At 43.4% G+C, this 21,465-nt stretch overlaps 1 protein-coding gene across 1 annotated transcript in view; it reads left to right on the forward strand.

Annotated features, from left to right (window-relative positions):
• PKP2 (plakophilin 2) overlaps positions 1-21,465 on the forward strand; it is a 474,852-nt gene that overhangs the window by 79,184 nt on the left and 374,203 nt on the right. Inside the window, exons 2-3 of the mRNA XM_086920178.1 lie at positions 4,977-5,101; positions 13,481-14,160. Of these exons, the coding sequence (XP_086776304.1) occupies positions 4,977-5,101; positions 13,481-14,160 (805 nt within the window). The remainder of the gene's footprint in view (positions 1-4,976; positions 5,102-13,480; positions 14,161-21,465) is intronic.

Consider the following 21,465-nt stretch of genomic DNA (forward strand, 5'->3'; position numbering starts at 1 on the left):
TATATCACTAAGCTTGTTCAGAGGGCAATGGCAGCAAAGTAGCTGGATTCAAGGTCAGGCAGCGTGTGAGTGTACTGTGTGGTGCTAACAAAGTGCTTAGTCTGATTCAATAATGCATAAACTGAATGGGGAACAAAAAACGTCAATTTATGATCCAGTACCAGTCCTGCGGATTGTCTGATTGAAATGACCAATGCAGCCACGGCCTTCAGGCAACCAGGGAGTACCCTGGCCATATATACTCTTTGCATTTAAAGTCTAAAGCCTTCTCTCATCTCTTTCTACGCTCTTCTTGTGCTTTTAATTGTAATTGTTTAATTTTCTGTGCAATAGTTTGTTCTTCAAATGTCTTCCTTTCCTTTTCTTCTTTAATCTGTTTCTGTTTAATTTGTTTTCCCTGTAACCCTACAGCATCAAACATACTCTGCCTACTTTTTCTCTTAAAGAGCTGCGCTTCTACATATTGCAGTTTATTTTAATCAAAGGTACCGTTTAAGTGGCCACTGTAAACTGGCATCTGCCTTCGTATATTTGTTCCACAATGTGCTAAACAGTATGGAAGAAATACAATATTTAATGTACATTTCATAATTGAGTAACTTCTAGAGGCGCTGGCTGTCTTTCTTCTAGAATACTATTTGTGTTGCAACAACAACATAATGCACTAAGTGTGCTCAAAACAGGCATGTTTACCGAATACTTCTTAACAATAGGGTTAAGTAACTCTTATACCAAAACCAAAAGATGCGAAAAAATTCTCACATTACCTGTCAAAGACATTTGCAAATGACTTTTTACTAATAAAAGACCCAAATAAGACACCCAATTCGATCCTACCTGATCACCATACTTCAACTCCCACCTGCCGATCCGCTGATCAATAGATCACCACCAAAATGCCAACCGAAGAGTCCCAGTTGAGACACACAGCTGCCACAAAGGTCAGGTCTATAAGCTAAAAACCACCTTGGCCGTGAGAGCAAGTCTCTGTCTGCAGGGTGCCCCTTAGTGTTTCTGTACTGTCGAAATGACCTCCTTCTGGTCTAGCTGTGTACTTTAATGGGGTTCTACGTTGGGCGCCAATTGTAGAAGTGAGATACCCATCAGTCTCACTGGTACAGGGACACCCTTTAGACGTCGGGTTCACAAAATGAGGTTTATTATATCTCATGAGATGGTTCTGTCATACAGACACTGCAAGTTCCTGAGAGGGAACAAACTAGAACTGTCCAAGACCTGCCTTTTATACATTTTGGGTGCCATAGGATTTCACCAAAAAAACCCTTTGTCATGGTTACATCACATTTTACATAACCCTCTTATGGCATTTTTACATAACGCTTACACAATCGCTTACACAACCCCTTACACTACACCTTGTGCAACCCCTTACACAATGCTTAAATGCTGAACCGTGGAATCCTGATAAACCCCTACCCAAGTTACTTTGTAGATAGGCAAGGGAGGTTACAGGTGTTGGTGGGCTAACAGATTAGAGATTTTTGCACGTATGCCCTTCGGCAGGGCAGGGTTGCTTACTCTGACACACAAGCATTATCAGTACAACAAGCTTTCAGTGAACACGTAAAGTCTGACTTTATAAAAGTCCCCGCAGAAACACCAACATGGGTGCTGGTAGACAAAATGGAAACTGAGTAAAAGCTAACTTTAACCGAATACATTTTGTACCATTCAACAGTAAATGGGAATACTCATTCCTTGACCATGCTGATGCTACCCACTCTACTCTGAGAACAGCAGAGGTTCACAACCTACTCCTCTAAGGAGAAAGAATCAAAATTGTAAGAGTTGCCAATAAACAATTGACTAGCCCAGTCTCAGAAGTGTTACCTTTCAAAATAGGGTCTTTTGAAGATCATCACAGATTTGTGGTGTGTAATTTGAGTCCTGTCAATATACTGGGACGAGACCTCCTATGTAAACTAAATTGTTCCATTTACAATACCCCACTCACAATAAGGTTATTTCCTTCAAGCCTGCTATACAGATATCAAACGTGGGAACGTACACTTTACTGACCAAAGATGATTTATCCCTTGAACTGAGAGAGACAGTGCTGTCTGAAATCTGGGACTTTTCAGGTTAAGATATTGGACGTATCAAAGGCGTTAAACCAGTCCGCATCATTGTGAAGCTAAACCCGGAGTTTCCAAGAATCCCACAATACAATTTGACCACCAAAACTGTTGCTGGGATTACTCCTGTCTTTGACTCAATGATTGAACAAATCGTTCTGAGGGAGATTATGGGGAGTCCAGGTAACCCAGCCAGCATGGGTTTGTAGAAACCCATTGACAAGTACCACATAATTCAGCATCTGCAAAAGGTAAATTCAATAGTAGTTCCTTGTTGTCCTGCAGTACCGATTCCTGCTGTGATATTGTTTTCAGAATCCATGTGAGGCCCATTGGTTCTGTCACTGATTTTTGTGTCAAGCTTTTTTCTCTATTTCATTGCATGAGGATAGTCTGTTTCCCTTCTTTCCGTTTCAGCAGCCATGTCTTGGCATGGTGCAGAGTCCCTCAAGGGTATACAGAGAGCCCCATAATTTTCAATCAGGTGTTCAAGAAGAGTTTAGAATCTTTAGTGAAGCCTCAGCATTCAGTACTAGTCCAATGTATCAACAACCTGTTGGTGGTGTCGCATATGCAAGAGGCATGCAAACATGACACTATAGCTTTGCTGTACCACTTAGTTGAGAATGGACATTAAGTGTCCCCAACCAAATTGCAGTTCTGCCAGAAAGAAGTCCTGTACCTATGACACCACATTGAGAAAGGAGTACAGGAGGTGTCACAAGAGAGGATCTTCTCAATTATGAAAATGAATTGACAACTACCCAGAAGGAAGTCCAAATCTTTATGTGAAAGGTGGGCTACTGTAGACAGTGGATTCTCAACTGTGCTCTCATGGCCAAACCTTTTCAGAGGTTGACACACAAAGACATGTCAGATCAGGTTCCCTGGGCTGACCACTGCATGTATGCCTTCTCAGAGCTGCGAAAATGCCTCTGCTGCTCCCCAGCCTTAGGAATGCAGGAGTATAATAAATGGTTTGCTTTGTTTTGCAGTGAAAGAGAGAGTGCTGCTCACTCTGTGCTTTCCCAAATTCATGACAGTTCTCAAGAACCAGTGACCTATTTTTCTGCCATACTTGATCCAGTAGATGCCTGGTTGCCTAAAAGCTGGTGCTTCCACCTGTGTGACTCTTGAATATTGTGAAAGTATCGTTATGGGTCACCCATTTACAGTCACTGTACGCCACTTAGTGGCGGTGTTGCTAACCCATACTTGAACACAGCACCATATCAAAAGATGGCTCACCAGGTATGAGCAAATCATCCTGGGGTCTGAGAACGGCACTCTTAGGAGGTGTACTATTCTGAATCCTGCCACCTTTTTACCCTTTGCTTGAAAACAAGACTGTGGGTGATGACGCTGAACCTGATGCCTAGATGTTACTGAGCTACGCAGAAGGCCAAGATCTAATAAACATAAAAGATGTGCCTCTACCAGAATCTGATCATGTGTTTGTTGATTGCTCCTGTTTACATGACCATGTTGGAAATTTAAAAGCTGCTTACGCAGTCTGGACTGTAGCAGGTGTGGTCGAAGCCTCTGCTTCAGAGAGTGTTTTCAGCACAATTGGCCAAATTGATTGCCTTTCCTAGGACATGCTGTGTTTCAGACCAGTGAAGAGTGATGATTTTCAATGATAGTCAGTACGGCTTTGGTGTCGTTCATGACTTTGGGCATTTGTGGTCCCAATGTGGTTTCATGACCTTTTCTGGGTCACCAATCCGAAATGGAGAGAGCGTTTGAATCCTCCTTCACTCTCTACAACTGCATACCAAAATTGCAGTGATAAAATGTGCTACCCATGCACATCATGTGAATTTAGAAGATCTAAAAGCAGAACTGTTGTTGCCGGTGACTAGTTTGTTTCCTCTAATCTATATGTTGTCTTCACAGATTTACTTGGAAAACCTTATGTTACAATTATTGTGCAAAAGTAAATATAAATATTTGAGAGAGCATGGTATAGGCAGCTCACTTCAGCCACTGGCTTTCATAGGTTTTATAGGTTTGTCATGGTTTCCGATTCCTGAAATGGCCTGTCGGTCAAGGCTATGGCATTTTAAGGATGGGTACTTTAGTTTCCTTTGGTGATGATGCTCAGGTAGCCCTACCGTTAAACTGAAGAAGCACTGTGAAGCTTTTTTGCTTAGGAAAAGTGTTTGTCTATAAAATCAGCTAAGACTGTTCACTAATCACCTTTATCCACAATGTAAAGCCGTGCATACGTTTTCTTACATCGGCACCGAGAATGCTGGCCCATTTTTTTGTACAAAATGTTGTTGTTTGTGGCTTTTACATCCATCACTTATAATGCAAGCGTTGTATTCTGACCTTTTATAACACACGTCTTTGAGGGTACAGATTAGCTCTGCTAATGCAGTCTGGTTAATAAATTAGCTCTACTCCCACCTTCAATATTGTTGTAGACGACCTATATAAATTGCTTCACTATCGCAGTTTCTTTAAAGGGGAGCTGGCAGCAGCACATACAGAGTCACCAACTTATTACCAAGCACTTTTCCTAACAATATAGCAGGCCTATTAGCTTTGCCACTACATGTTTTAAGAAATAAGACCTATTGACATTTCAATTGCTCGTGTACAATGGTGCTGAAATTTGATTACCACATTAAAAACATGTTAACTTGAAATACCTATGGAAAAGGGAACCCTGTCCTCAAAATATACCTGTCTTCAAAGTATACTTTTTGCGAACTCTTGACATGCCTGCCTAGTACTATTACATGCCGAAGGAAAAGCCCTAGTAATCGGCAAGTCTTTCACCTCATGTAGCACGTTACAATTGAATTGTATGTATAATTTCGATATTTGACAGACATTGTGCCACATCATTCATGCCTTGTTTTGTCGTTGCAGGGCATGTTTCAGGGCATGTTGAGCGATCATATAGTGTTCCCGAGCATGTCTATTCACAGAACGTGATGGAGAAAGACTACAGGACTTTTCCATCACAGGGTTGGAATTCATACAGCAGTACGAAGGTGAGACCAGTTGTTACTAACATATGTGAAAGTACTAACATAAAAACACAAAATATACGAACGCAAAAATGAAGGAAAAAAATCCCAATTCAACTCTTTGCATAAATTTATATTTGCAGAACGTATGCTAATGTGCACACATAAAGTGGCGGCTGGCGATCATACAAAGTGGTGAGGTGAGCAAACTTCCACCGAGAGAAACCAGCAGTGCCTTTCAGCTCAGTGTCAAAGCTCTGAGTCTTATAACAGAGTTTATAACGAGCCTTGACTCAGAGCTTTGTAGCTGAGGCAGAATGCAGTGCGAGTCAGTGGGTCAAAAATGTGCGACTGCTGACCCCAGCAAAATGAAATAAAACGCGTGCATGCAATATTCAGTAACTAAATTGCTGATATGCATTACATTAACGGTGTAAAGTTAAAATGTTATTGTAATGCATGTCAATGATTTAGTTACTGTTTACATTGTCGATTCCTGTTGTGCTCTACACTAAATGTGTTCACTGAAGGGGCGTGGGGGTACAGGCTTAGCTGTCTGAAGGCTCTGTGCACAGTCCCTCTTCCTGTTGGTGATGTGCCTGTGCGCAGCGACTCGCGAGCCACACAATGTCTGTCTTGTTGGCGGACAAACTGCTCGATGACCTGCTGATGCTGGTTGGGCTGTACGGGTAGCTTCACTCCTTGGTTGCTCTTCAGTGTGCATTTCACAGAGCCTATGTGCTTGTTGGAGCTGCCCACGGTGCTTGGTTTGGATCTCGGTTTCTTGTTTTAAATCTACACAGTGCTTGGTTGTTTTTTTGGTGTCCGTTCAAGTGACCTTTCCCTAATGACTGAGAACGAAAAGTAGCCGCCAGCCACTGCCATCATCAGGGCAGCACATCTGCCAACTATACAGCACACCACCCCTCAAAAGTACTGTACAATCAAATAATTCTCCCAACATGACACCTGGTAAGATCTCACATGAGTGGAACAAACCAGGGACGTTGTGGTGGCGGTCTGGGGGGGAGGCTTGTGGTTGGGTACAGCTAAGGGTTATTTTGCATAGGTCCCGCTCTTTTCAGGGCGTGCACTACTAGTGATACATTTGGTTGTATAACCGGCTTAGTTGCTTTAGTGATATATTCACAATAAGGGAGATACCTTTTATTTATAATTATTTATTATTTATAAGTTTATATAGCGTTTGAATCGACTCCCGAAGGAGTATCTCTGCGCTTAAATGAACAGCTGAGGAGAGTTGGGGATCCTGGAATACTTAGTGAGTGTGGAGCAGGAAGGTTTTTAGCAATTTTCCGAACTTGGCATGTTCTGAACATAACCTGAGGGACACAGGGAGTTCGTTCAATAGCTCTGTCCAAGGGGTGTTGGAGTTCTTGCGAATAGGTCTTACCTGGGCCACCTTCCACTCCTGTGGCACCAGGCCCCCCTGTGAGGGAGAGATTGACAAGGGACTGAACCATAGGACCATGCTGCTTGGCCAGGGATGGAAACGTTTTTGCAGGGATGTAATCGGAAGGGGAGCCAGACTTGACCTGGCATACTAGTGTTTCAACCTCAGTCGTAGTGATGCTGGGAATTCAGTGAATAGTACAGGATTGGGTAGCTTAGGGTTCTGTAAGGGCACATGACTGCTCATTAGGCTTCCTGTCCTAGTGATTTTATCATAAATCACCTCTATCGTATAAGAAAAGTATGCAGAGATATCGTCACACAGCTGTTGTGAGGGCAGATCAAGGCTTTCACATGCCTTAGGTTTAGTAAAGGATTGTAAAATCTGATATAATTTTTTTGATGAATTTCCAGCCTGTGTAAGTTGTGAGGATATGTGAGTTTTCCGTGCAAGTTTAATATTTTTGTGATAGCTAGTCAGGGAGAGGTGAAAAAGGTTTCTATCCTCCTCAGTGTGTGTGTTCCTCCAAACCCTTTCTAACTTCCTGCATGCTTGCTTTTGCGAGCGCAGCTGATCTGTGAACCACGCTTCATGGCGCTGGTTGGGGCGTTTCCTACATGTTTTCATGGGGGCTATCTGCTCGATCGCCTTAGCAATGGGCGAATTATATTTGAATAGAGCTACCTCAATATTATCAGATGCTTCAATTGGGATTCTATGAACACATTTTGAAAATTTTCCAATGAGACCTTGTGCCACTATCTCCGCGATGAAGATGATGCCGGAGTCCAGCTTTTTGGTTTTGTCAGATCAAACATAAGGAATTCAATAACAGAACGATCCGACCAATTCACTTGCCTGGGACGATCGCATGTGATTTTGGGCAAGTTAGAAAGTATCATGTCCAGGGTATGGCCGGCTATGTGTGTTGGGCTCTTAATATGCTGCGTTAGTCCTAATAGGGACACGTCAGTTAGAAGGGTCTGAGCGTCAAGGTTATCTATGAGGTCACTATGAACATTGAAGTCTCCCAATAATAAAAAAATTATTGCCTGATTTAAGATGTGGGGCCAACAATTCAACTAATTGTAGTGAAAAGTTTGCTATAGGACCAGGCGGACGGTACACCAACGCCCCTTTCCAGCAGGCCAGTGCAGGTGCATCTATCCTAAAGACCAGTACTGCATTGGCTAGGAACGAGATGTTAATTCTGCTTTTATAAATGATGTCAATACCGCCTGCAATTTTGGATGGTCTGTCCAGTCTAAGCATTTTAAATCCTTCCGGAATACCCAGTGTAATGGCCGGGACCGAATGAGGCTTAAGCCAGGTTTTGGTAAGGATACCCAGTTCCGGCTGGACTGAAGAAATAAGGTCCCATAACTCAGTTGAATGCTTGGGCAAGGAACGGATGGTACACAGCAGATTCTTCCACCCTTTCTGTGTGGTATCTGTGGGGGGCAGTTTGGTGTGACTTGAATGGGAGAGAGGAACTTGAAACAGGCAGTGCCTGCATGAAAACGGGCCTTCCATGCATGGCCAGGTTTCTGATACACATCCCAAAGATGGCACTATCTGTAAACTTAGCAGAGTCTGTCTAGTGTAGCTAGTACGTATGAAGGGATTTTGTTTTGTGGAACAACTGCCATAATCTCTGGCATCTGGCGTCGTCCTGGCGCGGACTGGCGCAGACGGGCTTGCCTTTGGCTTGCCGCCGGCCAGCCCGCTGCACGCGTCCGCTCCGCGCTCCATGTTGCAGGGCCATTTATGGTGGTTGCAAGCTAAGTACTAGACCGCCGACCTAACCGGAAGTGTCAGTTTCCCTCCGCTTAATCGGGATTGGGACCCGTGGTGGACCGGGGAAAGTATCCAGAGGTGAGGCTGAGTAGCAACAAACAGTAAGTAGGTAAAGTAAGACCCACTGGCTTCTATTAAAATCAGCAGAGCTTCAAGTGCAAAACAAACAAAAATGTGCAGGTTTAAAATTCACACACAGTTATATTCCAAGCGTTATCAACTAGCCCAGGGCAGTAAACTCACACACTACCTTATGCGCGTCCGCTGCGCGCTCCGTGTTGCAGGGCCATTTATGGTGGATGCAAGCTAAGCACTAGACCGCCGACCTAACCGGAAGTGTCAGTTTCCCTCCACTCAATCGGGATCAGGACCCGTGGTGGACCGGGGAAAGTACCCGGAGATGAGGCTGAGTAGCAACAAACAGTAAGTAGGTAAAGTAAGACCCACTGGCTTCTATTAAAATCAGCAGAGCTTCAAGTGCAAAACGAACAAAAATGTGCAGGTTTAAAATTCGCACACAGTATATATTACAAGCGTTAGCAACTTGCGCAGGGCAGTAAGCTCACACACTACCTTAGAGTCCCACAAGGCGTACCAACCACAAGGCGCTGCTGCATACTGACGAGCCTTGAACTACCTCCTGTTATAAGAAGGGGTGCACAATCATGACACAGACGTGTTCCTTCATGCACGACTCTAGGCAGGCTCAGCTGAAGGGCACAGTGGGCAAGAATCCGAATCTGTGTATTTCACCACACTGAGCTGCACTAGTGTGGGTCCCCTGGGTGTCACAGACCCCCACACAACTCTTGTGATGGCTGGCGCAGTGACTATGATGCCAGTGTCCCAGTCTTGTGGCAGAAACGCTGAGCATCATTTCAGAGCAGCAGCTGTGTGGAGATGTCATGTATGTGTGCTGCTTTGCCCAATAGTAGTATTGTCTGCTATGTCAGAGAAAAAAGTTGAGCACCAGCAGTTCTTATTTTACACATTAAGCACTGAGCATAAAGTGTTTCCAAAATAAGATTACAGTTGAATGTTACCTAATGTTTTTTCAGCGCCGTTGTATATGAAATTTTAAACACGGCCCAACTAGGACTATAACGAGTGTTAAGCACAATGCATGGGCATCCTTCGAGTCTATCTGCTTTTGATCAGGCCAGAGCCACCACGACTCTCTCCACCATCTCCTCTGCAATGCCGTTAGCTGCAAGGCCTGGCTAATCCAGACGCTACTCCCTTGCTGAGAGCGGTGCCAGGATTGGATCGGGTATGTGGACCCAGCTCTCATTCTGAGCGCAGGGACCTGCGGCTGCCCACCCCTCTCCTCTCACTGTGCACAGATGGTGATAGGCCTCTAGTGCGCATGTCGGGCTGGTCGCTAAACGGCAGTTGGCCAACTAAAAGTGCATGTCGTCGACCTGGAGGTGAGCGTTCATTCTATTTTTAAGCGCACTCCCATCCAATCATCACTATTCAACCTGGCTCCACTTGTGGCGAATTAAAAAAATCTAAATGCACAGCACCCGCGGCCGATTAAAATCCGGGGCAGGTGGGGGCAAATATAGGGTGACAATGCCTGACGCTCTCATAAAGGAGTTTGAAACTTGCATAGCTTTTTAATCCGCTTTCAAGTTCTACATTTCCCAAAAGTTTGTTTATCTCATAGCAGCAGAGAAATAGAATACACTTGCCAGGGTTCACAATAACTTCAATAGTTAACCACAAAATACTGCAAATATATACATACATATTGGAATTTTGTGTAGGTCCATAGTCAGTCTTGATAAAGTTCTATTTAAAATGCAACAAGGTTTCAGGGAAATGTAATAGGTAGAATGAGACTCAATTAGCAGGTCCGGCATGGATAAGATTATGTTCCCACCCTCCTCCAACTGCGAGTTCTCAGAATTTTACTGTTCTGCTTTGGAAAGTGGAAAAATATTATGTATGTTTTCTCCAAGTATTAAATAATTGTAAGAAACATTTTCGTAGAGGATGGGACTGGTCGAGCACCAGTGCAAACGGCAAGGGCTATTCACAAACATATTTTACACTTTTGAGTAATTTACATGTTTAATTCGCTTTTACAGTTGCATTTACACTCATTTTGTGAATATCCAAAAAGTTACTCAAAAGTGTAAATTACTCAAAAGTGTGTTACTTTTCTCAATCAGGCCCTTTGAGTCTAAATTCTCTTTTCCTACACATTTCTCTTCATCAGTCCGTTAGATTGCTGTGAAGTAACTCTGTTGTAAAATTTAATAAAATCTTTTAAACCTCACAGTGCTTCCCAAACTGTTACATCATTATGAAGTAATTTCTCATGAAACATGTAAAGGGCATGACAATTGTGGAATTTCACTTTTTTCTTTATGGATAAGATCGTTTTGGAAAATGGCTTAGTCATGATATAAAATGCAAGTGCACAACTGGAAGATTTTATTTTACTTGTTAAATATAGACATCATTTAGGAACGAAGAGTATTTTTTGAATTACTTTAGATTTTTGTCATACTTCAGAAATGTTCTCTTGCTTATTTTTTGTTTTATGAACTAAGCATTCCACTGGCTGGACTGTTAACAGGTGGGAATTTACAAAATGGCTTAAGGGTTAATTGAATAGTTTTTTTAATTTGTCATGGGCCAGTTTTTAGAATGAAGCAAGGGTTTATTTTTAGTGAGAGTTTAATTCTTTCGGAATAGCTGGGAAGTGGAAGAACTTGTAGACCCATGGCTAGCATGGATGCACATTATAATACTCCCTTTAGTAGGAGAAAAGTAGATTTGGGAAGTCCAGATGACGAAGGAGATTACACAGTTGTTTCAAATGAGGAACTAGGAATGACAAATCTGTGGGAAAAAAAGATTATTTTGAGGAGGTCAGAAAAAATGTGAAATTTAGAATTGTTGTATGTCCTGGGGATGGAACAATATAACGTAGGTTGGGCAGACTTTGAGACTTAGTACTGTTGTGAGCTGGTTGCACAAATAACACCCCTCTGAATACGCTCTTTTACATGTGAAAACAACTGAGGCCTCAATAAATATTTTTGTTCAAGATGTGAAGTTTTAGTATGTGATTATACAAGTAAGTGACTTTGTGTTACCAACAGACTGTTGGTAAGGATAGCTCTTGCCATATATAGACAGATCATCAATTAACTACCAAAGAGCACCCCCATTTTGATTGGATATGGCACACAAAACACCAGGTACTTGTTTTCAGGCTGCTGTTCTGTTGAGCTCTAGGTAATCTTGCATGAAACTTGAAGCAAAGCAAGGCAGGACAGTGAGTTCGAGCTGGAACAATGGCCCAGGAAACAAATACAGACTCCCAGGAAAATATAGTGTTTGTTGTTTGCACTGGTCAAACTGTTTCCCAAAAATTGAAAATGATCAATTTGTAGTCTGCCTGCTGAGTGATATTCAGTGTGCGAAAATAGCCAAGCACTTTCCATGGGCAGGTGAAGGGAATGCGTAGATGTCGTGCCTAATCGCAGCAGGTGAGCTGCTGTAAAGAGGTACTCGGACCCCCTTCCTGCCGCACCGACCTGCAACAATTAATTTCAGGCGCCCCGTCAACCATAGCGACGAATGCGCTGTGGGAACCCACATTGTTTGCTTTCAGGCAATTTTCCCTACCATAGCGACGAATGCGCTTTTGGCAGCGATACTGATTATGTCTTAACCTGATTAATTTTCTCTCAAGTAGGACTTTTGCCTACATAGAAGTGAAAAATCGCCACTTGAATCCCCAAAAAAAGCCTGGAATCTAACAAAATTTTATATTCCTTGAAAAGCTGCGACATCCGCCCAGCTGTATTGCACGAATGATCATCCTTGCCCTCTCCACTGGCAAGTTTCAGGAGGCTCATCTGTCCTGATGAAGATCTAAAACAATATAGATCGAAACGCCGTCGACCTACCCAAGGAATTTCACTTGTACCATTGTATATAATTGTTGTGTGTTTTTATCCTTGTTGTTGTGTGACAGTTCGTTCACTTTGATCACCTATGTCACGTCCTGCACCGTACTATTCACCTGAGCACCTGCAATACAGTGTATATATATTTTTGTATATTGTTACGAGAAAAGAGTAAAAATAAAAAACTCTAAACTTTTCCTACTACCAATGCTCCCTAGCGACTTATTAAATACTCGCTAATACCCTCTGTTTCCTTTAAGGACCGCATAAGGCCTACTTCGAACCACTGTTCTATAAAATTATCATTCTACCCCAGGTTCTACTGTATGGGGTTCCCTTGTATATAACAAACATAATCGCAGCAAGGAGCATGTGCACTCAGCCTAAAGGTATGTGTGATACCTTCAGCACTTCAGAGTGGCTGCTAACAGCTACCTACCGTGGTAGAGAGTTTATTTTCACTTGGTATTGGCAACGTGGTTTACTGAGTGATTTATGGAGTGAGTTTAGTGGTGCATACCATAACTGGAGAATTTCAGGGCTTTTTCAGATTTGTGGTCGTTGAACCATTATTAACCTTTAACTGTGAATTTCTGTTTATGATTTACTGCATCCACCTGCCACCTACTCGTTCTGCCCTGCGGACGGCCCTGGGCAGAGTGGGTTAGCTTCAAGGCTTGGCCTTTGGCCAGGCCCTGCAGCCACCCACCTGTGCACACTATCTGGGCTTTCAGCCAACCACAGCCTTAATTGTTTTTTTTTAAGTAAAACTCATGCGTTGTGCCGCATGTAGACATGACCCTGAGGTTGGATTTTCTGTTTTAGCCAACACCATTCAGCATGGCAACAGGCACTGGCAAAGCAAAAGGTTGGCTCACAACTTTGAAAGGTGACACCTCAACCCCACCCTCCCTTTAAATTTCTAGTCCCCTGGACGGAACTTAAATAGATTTAGCATGACAGACCTTAATTAAATAGGCTAGGCAAGTGCAAATCTTGGTGCAGATCCATCGGTGGGGGGGGGGGGGGGGGGGTTAGGGTGCAAAGTTCTAAGCAAATCAATACATCACTTTTCAATGTAAAGTGTGGCTAAACCATAATCCTTTGGGGGTGCTGTTTAATTAATGTGTAGTTCTAAAACTGTAAAAACGGAATTGCAATTGTGCCAAGGCTTGGGCATTAGTGGTTAGAGAAACCTAGTCCTGTGCATGCAGCATACCTATATTGTTAGACATTGTTTAACTTTGCCTTTTATTTTTACAGGATCACAGTTTCCCAGGATATGGAAATGGCTTTGCAGGAGGAACAACTTTACATAGTGTATACAGGTCAATGGAGGGCAAATCTCAAGGTCAGCCTTTAATTAGACGAGAGATTTCACCTGAGCGTTACCCCATAGTGGCTGAAAATGGTTATAGAGGCACTCTGTCAGCAAGCCAGAAATTCCTAGAAAGTAGGAAGACCATGAGCGCCCCGCGATATGCCCGTTCTGATATTGCTGGTCTTAATTTACACCAAGGACAGCACAGTGCATACAAAAGGCAATTCCGTGTTGGGTCTACGCAGAACTCTTTTCTTGTTGGCAGCCTTCCCTCTAGCCCCATTGGACTTGTTTATCAAGCAGCTGGAAATAGTCGCAGTATGAGCAGCTTACTTGAAAAAGAACACTACATTCCTTCTACTGGTGCAGTGGGACAGGCAAAACTCATGCCACAAACACCAGCTGTGCCTAATAGCCAACAATATGTGAGGTCTACCTGGAACCAGAATACAGTGAAAACCACATATGCTGATCATGATTCTTCTCAGCATGCTTCTTTGGCAAGCGGAGGTGTTGAGACGGGTGTAAAGAAAACCATCATAACTGCAGCCACAGCAGCAGCAAGTGGAAGTGGCGTTCTTGTGACACCCAAAGGGGTTGGACAGAGTGGATCTCAAGTAGGGTAAGAATTGGATCTTTGCAAGTGATAATGATTTAGGTTGGTTATATATGTTTATTATTGGCATGAAGTAAAAAGATAATGAAAGAAAATGCAAAGAAATGTATACATAGTTTACTTTGGACAGCTACAATGAAGAGACTGAACCTCCTTGTAATTTTCTGTGCGCCACTAAATCTTGTGAATAAATAAATTTGTAAAGAATAAATCAACAGTTGATTCCAAAGCATCTCCAATCTACAGTTTCACTTTATCTCCTTTCCTGGTCATTTTCTGGAATTCAAGCACAGTGTACACAGTGGTCCTGCTCGCACCGCACCACACCACCTGTACCTCTTAGGACACAAAAGTAAGAGCCACTGTTGCTAAAACGTGAAGAAAACATATTAACAAAAGTTTAGTGCATTATATCAGGGAAAAAGCAATACTGATGTTGGTATTTAAAATATATATATATATATATATATATATATATATATATTCCACACAGATTCCCATATAAAGTACGCTCTCAGGAACCACACAACAACAACATTGCTGTGTGGTTCCTGAGAGCGTACTTTATATGGGAATCTGTGTGGAATACTAAATTTCCGGTTGCTTCGCCGGAGCATACGCCACTTTTCAACGGGTCGCAGCGTTGCAGCAGAAGCAGCCTTGTTTGTATATATATATATATATATATATATATATATATATATATATATATATATATATATATATATAGATATATATATAGATATAGATATAGATATAGATATAGATATATATATATATATATATATATATATATATATATATATATATATATATTCACAGAAAAAACCATAGGTTATAGTGGATATATAGTTAGGAATTTGCATTTACAAAACCTTGAAAATTCAATGAAAAAACCATTGGTTTTAGGCCATATATAGTTAGGAATTAGCATTTACAAAACCTTATTTTACTCGCATAAAACCATTGAAATTCCATATATAGTTAGAAGCGCTAACTATATATCGCGCACCCGCAATCCACTGCTGATGATGTCACATATTACATCATTCATGACATGGTCAGTGACATCACTGATGACATCACTGATGACATCTCAAATGACATCACTGATGACATCACTGATCACAACATCCAGTGATTGTATGTGTCTGTAAAGTTTAAATATGTTTTACATATTGAAGAATGAGTGGATGTATAAGTGTCTGGATGAAGAATTTAGTAGGTGCATGACTGACTGTATGAAAGAGTGATTAAATGTGTCTCACTGAGTGCATGGGTTAGTGACTAAACTGTCTTAATTTGTGCATCAGTATGTTTGTTGTTGTGTAAGCTGCTGCATGTGTTGATCAGTAGCTATAAGAGTGGCCATATGGGTTATTGATTGGTTGCCCAAGTATTTGAATGGGAGGCTGAGTGTGTGTGTGGGTGGCTGGGAGGTGCGTGACTCTGTGCATAGATGTGTAAGCAGTTGATTCACTAGGAGTATGAGTTCAAGAGTGCATGTGGAAACAGCTATATGGGCGGTTGACTGTGCATGGGTGTGTTGGTGAGTGAATGGATTTCTCATTGCTACATGTGCAAGTAAGTACGTATGTAAAACACAATACATGTGAGAGTTGAGATATATAAATAACTGAACATAAGAGCCAGTGAATGTGTGAGTGGCTGTATCGATCACTGTGAGCTTGTATCAGGGATTATATAAGAGAGTAAATATGTGTTATTATATGTTTGAATAAGTAAGATATGTATAACTGTATAGTTGAGGAAATGGAGGTGTGATTGATTCTTTGCATGACTGACTAGGTGTGTGAGTAACTCCATGGATGAGTGACAGTCTGTGAGTGTCTGTTTATACTGAGTGTATGTAAGGTTATATTAGAGTCTGAAGAGGTTCATTGTATTATCACATGAGTGATGTGATCAGTGATGACAAATGAGATGTCATCAGTGATGTCATTTGAGTTGTCATCAGTGATGTCATCAGTGATGTCATTTGAGATGTCATCAGTGATGTCATTTGAGTTGTCATCAGTGATGTCATCAGTGATGTCATTTGAGATGTCATCAGTGATGTCATCAGTGATGTCACTGACCATGTCATGAATGATGTAATATGTGACATCATCAGCAGTGGATTGCGGGTGCGCGATATATAGTTAGCGCTTCTAACTATATATGGAATTTCAATGGTTTTATGCGAGTAAAATAAGGTTTTGTAAATGCTAATTCCTAACTATATATGGCCTAAAACCAATGGTTTTTTCATTGAATTTTCAAGGTTTTGTAAATGCAAATTCCTAACTATATATCCACTATAACCTATGGTTTTTTCTGTGAATTTCATTGGTTTTTTAATAGCAAATATGAAAAGCTTTAAAATGTCAAGTACGTGATAGATAAAAACATTTTCGTATTTATGCACGCTGATGTGCTTTGAACGCTGCACCCCCCCCCCTCCCCTCTTTTGTCTTAGTAGTACTCTCTCTTTGCAGATACTGAAGGGTAGTTAACGCAGGCCTTTACCCCCGTTGTAATCCGTCGTGCCTCCTTGTCTCTCCATTTGATTGATTGTTGTCCAAGCATTTACTGTTTTAGAATTGGTTCTCTTTGGATCATTCTCTATTTACAAACAAGCACAAAGTCGCAATACTCTGTTTAGTCTTTGCAGATAGTGAAAAATCGTGTAAAAAAATAAAAGTAATCGAGCAAAATCAGTAGGCCACTAATTGGATCTCTTTTTGACCTCGCTAAAATAGAAATATTAGGAACAACCCTTCATGAGAAATATGAAAATAGTGAGATGAACTGAGCTCCACACCATGAGGGCTGCAAGACAGCTCGGCTCCATCACCCATCCCGCACAAAATAACGACAAACCCTATACAAATATTAAAAATATAGACAACACACCAGCAAAGAAACAGGGTAAAACATTTTATTAAAAAACTATTTACATAACGTTGGTTTATAAGATGATGTCAGTAGTGGACCGATGTGTGAATAGATCGAAAGCAGCACAAGGCTCCAAGATCCGGATGGCAAGCTCCTGGATGTTGGGTGCCATAGTTTCAGCCTTTTTCAATGCCTGTGCTTTGTTGAATCAAAATGGCGGCTTGACACAAAGCTGACTCAAGCGTTGCTACTGATGCTATGCAGACCAAAACTGGTTTTCAGTTTGTACATTTTTCTAGATTTTTGATCCAAGTTTGGTTGACTTTGTAAAACGATGGCTTCAAATTTTCAACATACGGTGTGGTGGCGCTGACTGGGAGGGGGCGCTTCGCTCCTGCCCCCTCCCCAAGTAAGATTTTCATACGTGAAAGTACGTTAATGGTTTTGGTCCCTGAGATGCTTCGATGTCACTACCATTCTCAAATAGCATAAGTTCTGGATGTTGGGTGCCATAGTTAAGAGTTCTGAGCAGCGCTTGTAACACTGTCTGAAGCTTATTTCCACCTACTGCAGCTTCACTATTCTCAAAGTAAGTGAGTGTCGTTTGTGGACCTGACTGCATTAGAAAACAATGTGATATGTTACCTTCCTAAACAGCTTGACGGAGGCCCCTGAGGGGCGGTGTGATGGCCATGGACTCGGAGAAGACGCTTGGCTCCGACACCCTCCCCAAGTCTTATAGCACTGGTGTAGCCTGAGATCGCCCCCGACATAGGCGGCCGGCTCCCGGGATCCGGCGGAACTTTTTGCCTTTTGATGACTCTTCAATTCTGAACCTTGTCCCATCCAGCTGAGTTGCGCCCACTCTTGCGGCTACAGCGTCTTGCCCACCATCCAGCTGAATTGCGCCCACTCTTGCGGTGCAGCGATAGGCGACTGCCACAGGACTCTCAAAATGGCGGCCGGCTCTTCGGTTTTGGGCCTGGTCCACTAAAATGGCCCTGGGACACCTTTGAACTCGGACGCTTCCCTGATAGGGCTTGGGTCCCATTCTCGAAAAGCGTCCCCTCAGCCGTGAAGATTCTACAAAAGTCTTGGGGGCCTCCGACTCCCGCAGGCTTCTGGTGGGGAGCGGCTGCCATGATTGCTCGTGGAATGGCCACGACGGAGCTACGAGATGGTAGTGGTCTCATGCTGACGCCAGCTTTAGTCTGAAACATCCAGAAACACTGTAGACTACCAATTCGATCAGTTCCGGTAGCGCCCCAACATGACCCGGAAGAGAAGAACTTGCCCTCCCCTCTTTGACTGATGGTTCTTGTTGCCTGTCCCCTCTGTTGTCATTTAACAGAACTTTTTGGACTGCTGAAAGGAGTTGTGTTCCGAACGCTGGTTGGTGGAGACATTTTGACTATATTCTTGACCTACGTTGTCGCGTAATGCGTTATATGACACGCCGCGTTACCGCACCCGGAAGTGATCCGCGGCGCGGCGCGCAGCGCGCAACGTAAGCATAACAGGACATGTGACTTGTTAATAAAACTTTTCATTGGTTCATTTTACTTTTGTTAATTTAATGATGAAAAGCTTGGTCATATGACCTAAAAATTACGCTTTTTATTGTTTTCGAACAATATTTTTTTTTCAAACATATGTTATAATATTCCAGGCTAATGTACTTTCCCGGAAAATTTACAACTGTCTTGCAAGTAAAATATATTCCTTTTTCGAGAAAAAGGGCGTTTCTTCCTTCCATGACGGAGCCGTTGAGTAAAAGGCCTGCTATCTTAGTCGCCGATACGCCTGATTATCAGATTCTTATCGATCACTTTATATTGCAGACATGAAAAACACAACTGCTATTAAGCATTTATCTTTACTGCGTTCCTACATATTATACCTTTTATCCGTCATGTAATTGGACTGCTTTATTTCACTTGCCTTTACTGATTCGAAAACAGTGACTAAAAGTAAAAACTTTACCAATGTAAATACTACTACCGTGTTTTGTTTTAAAAACCTTTATTGTGAAAATGTCAGTATACAAATACGGGCCTATAACCACGTGGGCCGGCCACGGAGCAAACTGTATTCGTATATGATGAGGAGACATTTACACTGTAGAGGAACGTAACGAGCGGGCCATTAGGTTGCAAGAACAAAGGTGTCTAACAGTTGCGGAATCGGTGGACGTACATTTTGTAATTAAAATACGACACGGCCACTTACAATAACATTTTCTAGATATACATTTGCGGGCAAGGAGTTACGAGTCCCATTTATACCGGCGCCATTTTGGGCGAGGCCGGGCAGGTCCAAGATATAGTCAAAATGTCTCCACCAACCATCGGCCAGACCAGAACCCCTTTCGTCCCTTTATGCTACAAGATGGTGTCTTCCATTCAGAAAATATTGTTGGCAGCATTTTGAAAGGAAACAGAAACAGCCATTATCCTAGTGAGTTTCACATTGTTACATTTAGGAAGAATGTTGAAGAGTAGTATGTGGAAAATCTGAAGCCATTTTTCTACAAACTCTCAATCAGACTTGGATGGAAAAAAAAATCCTGAAGAATGTACAAACTGAAAACCAATTTTTGTCTGTATAGCATCAACAGTAACGCTTGAGTCAGCTTTGTGTGAAGCCGCCATTTTCATTCAATCAATAGCGTCCCCCTGCACACATTCAGGGACCTGGTCGTGTCTTCAGATGAAACGGATTGTAGGAAAAGAAGCAGAAAGGAAAAGGCAAAAAGTTCCGCCGGACCTCGGGAGCCGGCCGCCTATGTCATGTGCCACCTTTGGCCACACCAGGGCAATAGTGAAGCTGCAGCAGGTGCAAATAAGCTTCAGACAGTCCTACAAGCACTGCTCAGAACTCTCAACTGAGGCACTCAACATCCAGGACTTGCCATTCGGATCTTGGCGCCTTGTGCTGGTTCCGACCTATTCACACATCAGTCCACTACTGACATCACCTCATAAGCCAACGGGGCACCCCACGCCGACTTTCGGCGCAGCATTGTAGGATGGCCACACCAGTGCGGCCACTTGCTGGACACCACCTCGGTGCCATCCGGACCTCGGCGCGTTCGAGTCACTGTGCCGGAAGAGTGACCGGAACTCAGCTGAACACGCCGTCTTTCGGCGCAGCATTGTAGGATGGCCACACCAGTACGGCAATTTGCTGGACACCACCTCGGTGCCATCCGGATCTCGGCGCGTTCGAGTCACTGTACCGCAAGAGTGACCGCAACTCAGCTGGACACGCCATCTTTCGGCGCAGCATTGTAGGATGGCCACACCAGTGCGGCAATTTGCTGGACACCACCTCGGTGCCATCCGGATCTCGGCGCGTTCGAGTCACTGTACCGCAACAGTGACCGCAACTCAGCTGGACACGCCGTCTTTCGGCGCAGCATTGTAGGATGGCCACACCAGTGCGGCAATTTGCTGGACACCACCTCGGTGCCATCCGGATCTCGGCGCGTTGTGCTGCCTTCGGCCTATTCGCACATCGGTCCGCTACTGATGCCGCCTCACGTGCCAACGGATTTTCTACGCTTTTTGTAGCCCTATGCCGCATAACAGGTCATGTGACTTGTTTATAAAACTTTTCATTGGTTCATTTTACTTTTGGTTTCCTAAAGATGGAAGGCTTGGTCATATGACCTAAAAATAACACTTTTCATTGGTTTAGAACATTTTTTTTTCCCAAACGATGAAAGCCCCACCTTGTTTCTGGATCATTCAGACTGAAGCTGGCGTCAGCATGAGAGCACCACCATCTTGTGGCTCCGTCGTGGTCATTCCGCGAGCAATCATGGCAGCCGCTCCCCACCGGAAGCCTGCGGGAGTCGGGGGCCCCCAAGACTTTTGTAGAATCTTCACGGCTGAGGGGACGCTTTTCGAGAATGGAGCCCAAGCCCTAGCAGGCAAGCGTCCAAGTTCCAAGGTGTCCCAGGGCCATTTCAGTGGACCAGGCCCAAAACCGAGGAGCCGTCCGCCATTTTAAGAGCCATGTGGCAGCCGCCTATCGCTGCACTGCAAGAGTGGGAGCAACTCAACAACATGGTGAGCGAGACGCTGTAGCCGCAAGAGCGGGCGCAACTCAGCTAGATGGCCGCCACCTGGGGAGGCCCGTTCACGCCGCCTCCCCCACCCCCGGGCCGCCGCACGCCAATTTTCGGAGCAGCATTGTAGGATACCAAAACCAGTGCGGCAGTTTACTGGACATCACCTGGGTGCCTGTCGTACATGTTGTGTCAGCCATGTGACACTGGACACAGTCCCATCAACATCTCAACGCGTTCTGCTGCCTTGGGACTATTCGCACAACAGACCGCTACTGACGAGGCCTCCCCCCGCACCACCCGGGACGCCCCACGCTGTTTTTCTGTGCTGCATTGTAGGA

The sequence above is a fragment of the Lissotriton vulgaris genome, chromosome 1_1 (genome assembly GCF_964263255.1).
Source record: "Lissotriton vulgaris chromosome 1_1, aLisVul1.2, whole genome shotgun sequence".
NCBI classification, from domain to species: domain Eukaryota; kingdom Metazoa; phylum Chordata; class Amphibia; order Caudata; family Salamandridae; genus Lissotriton; species Lissotriton vulgaris.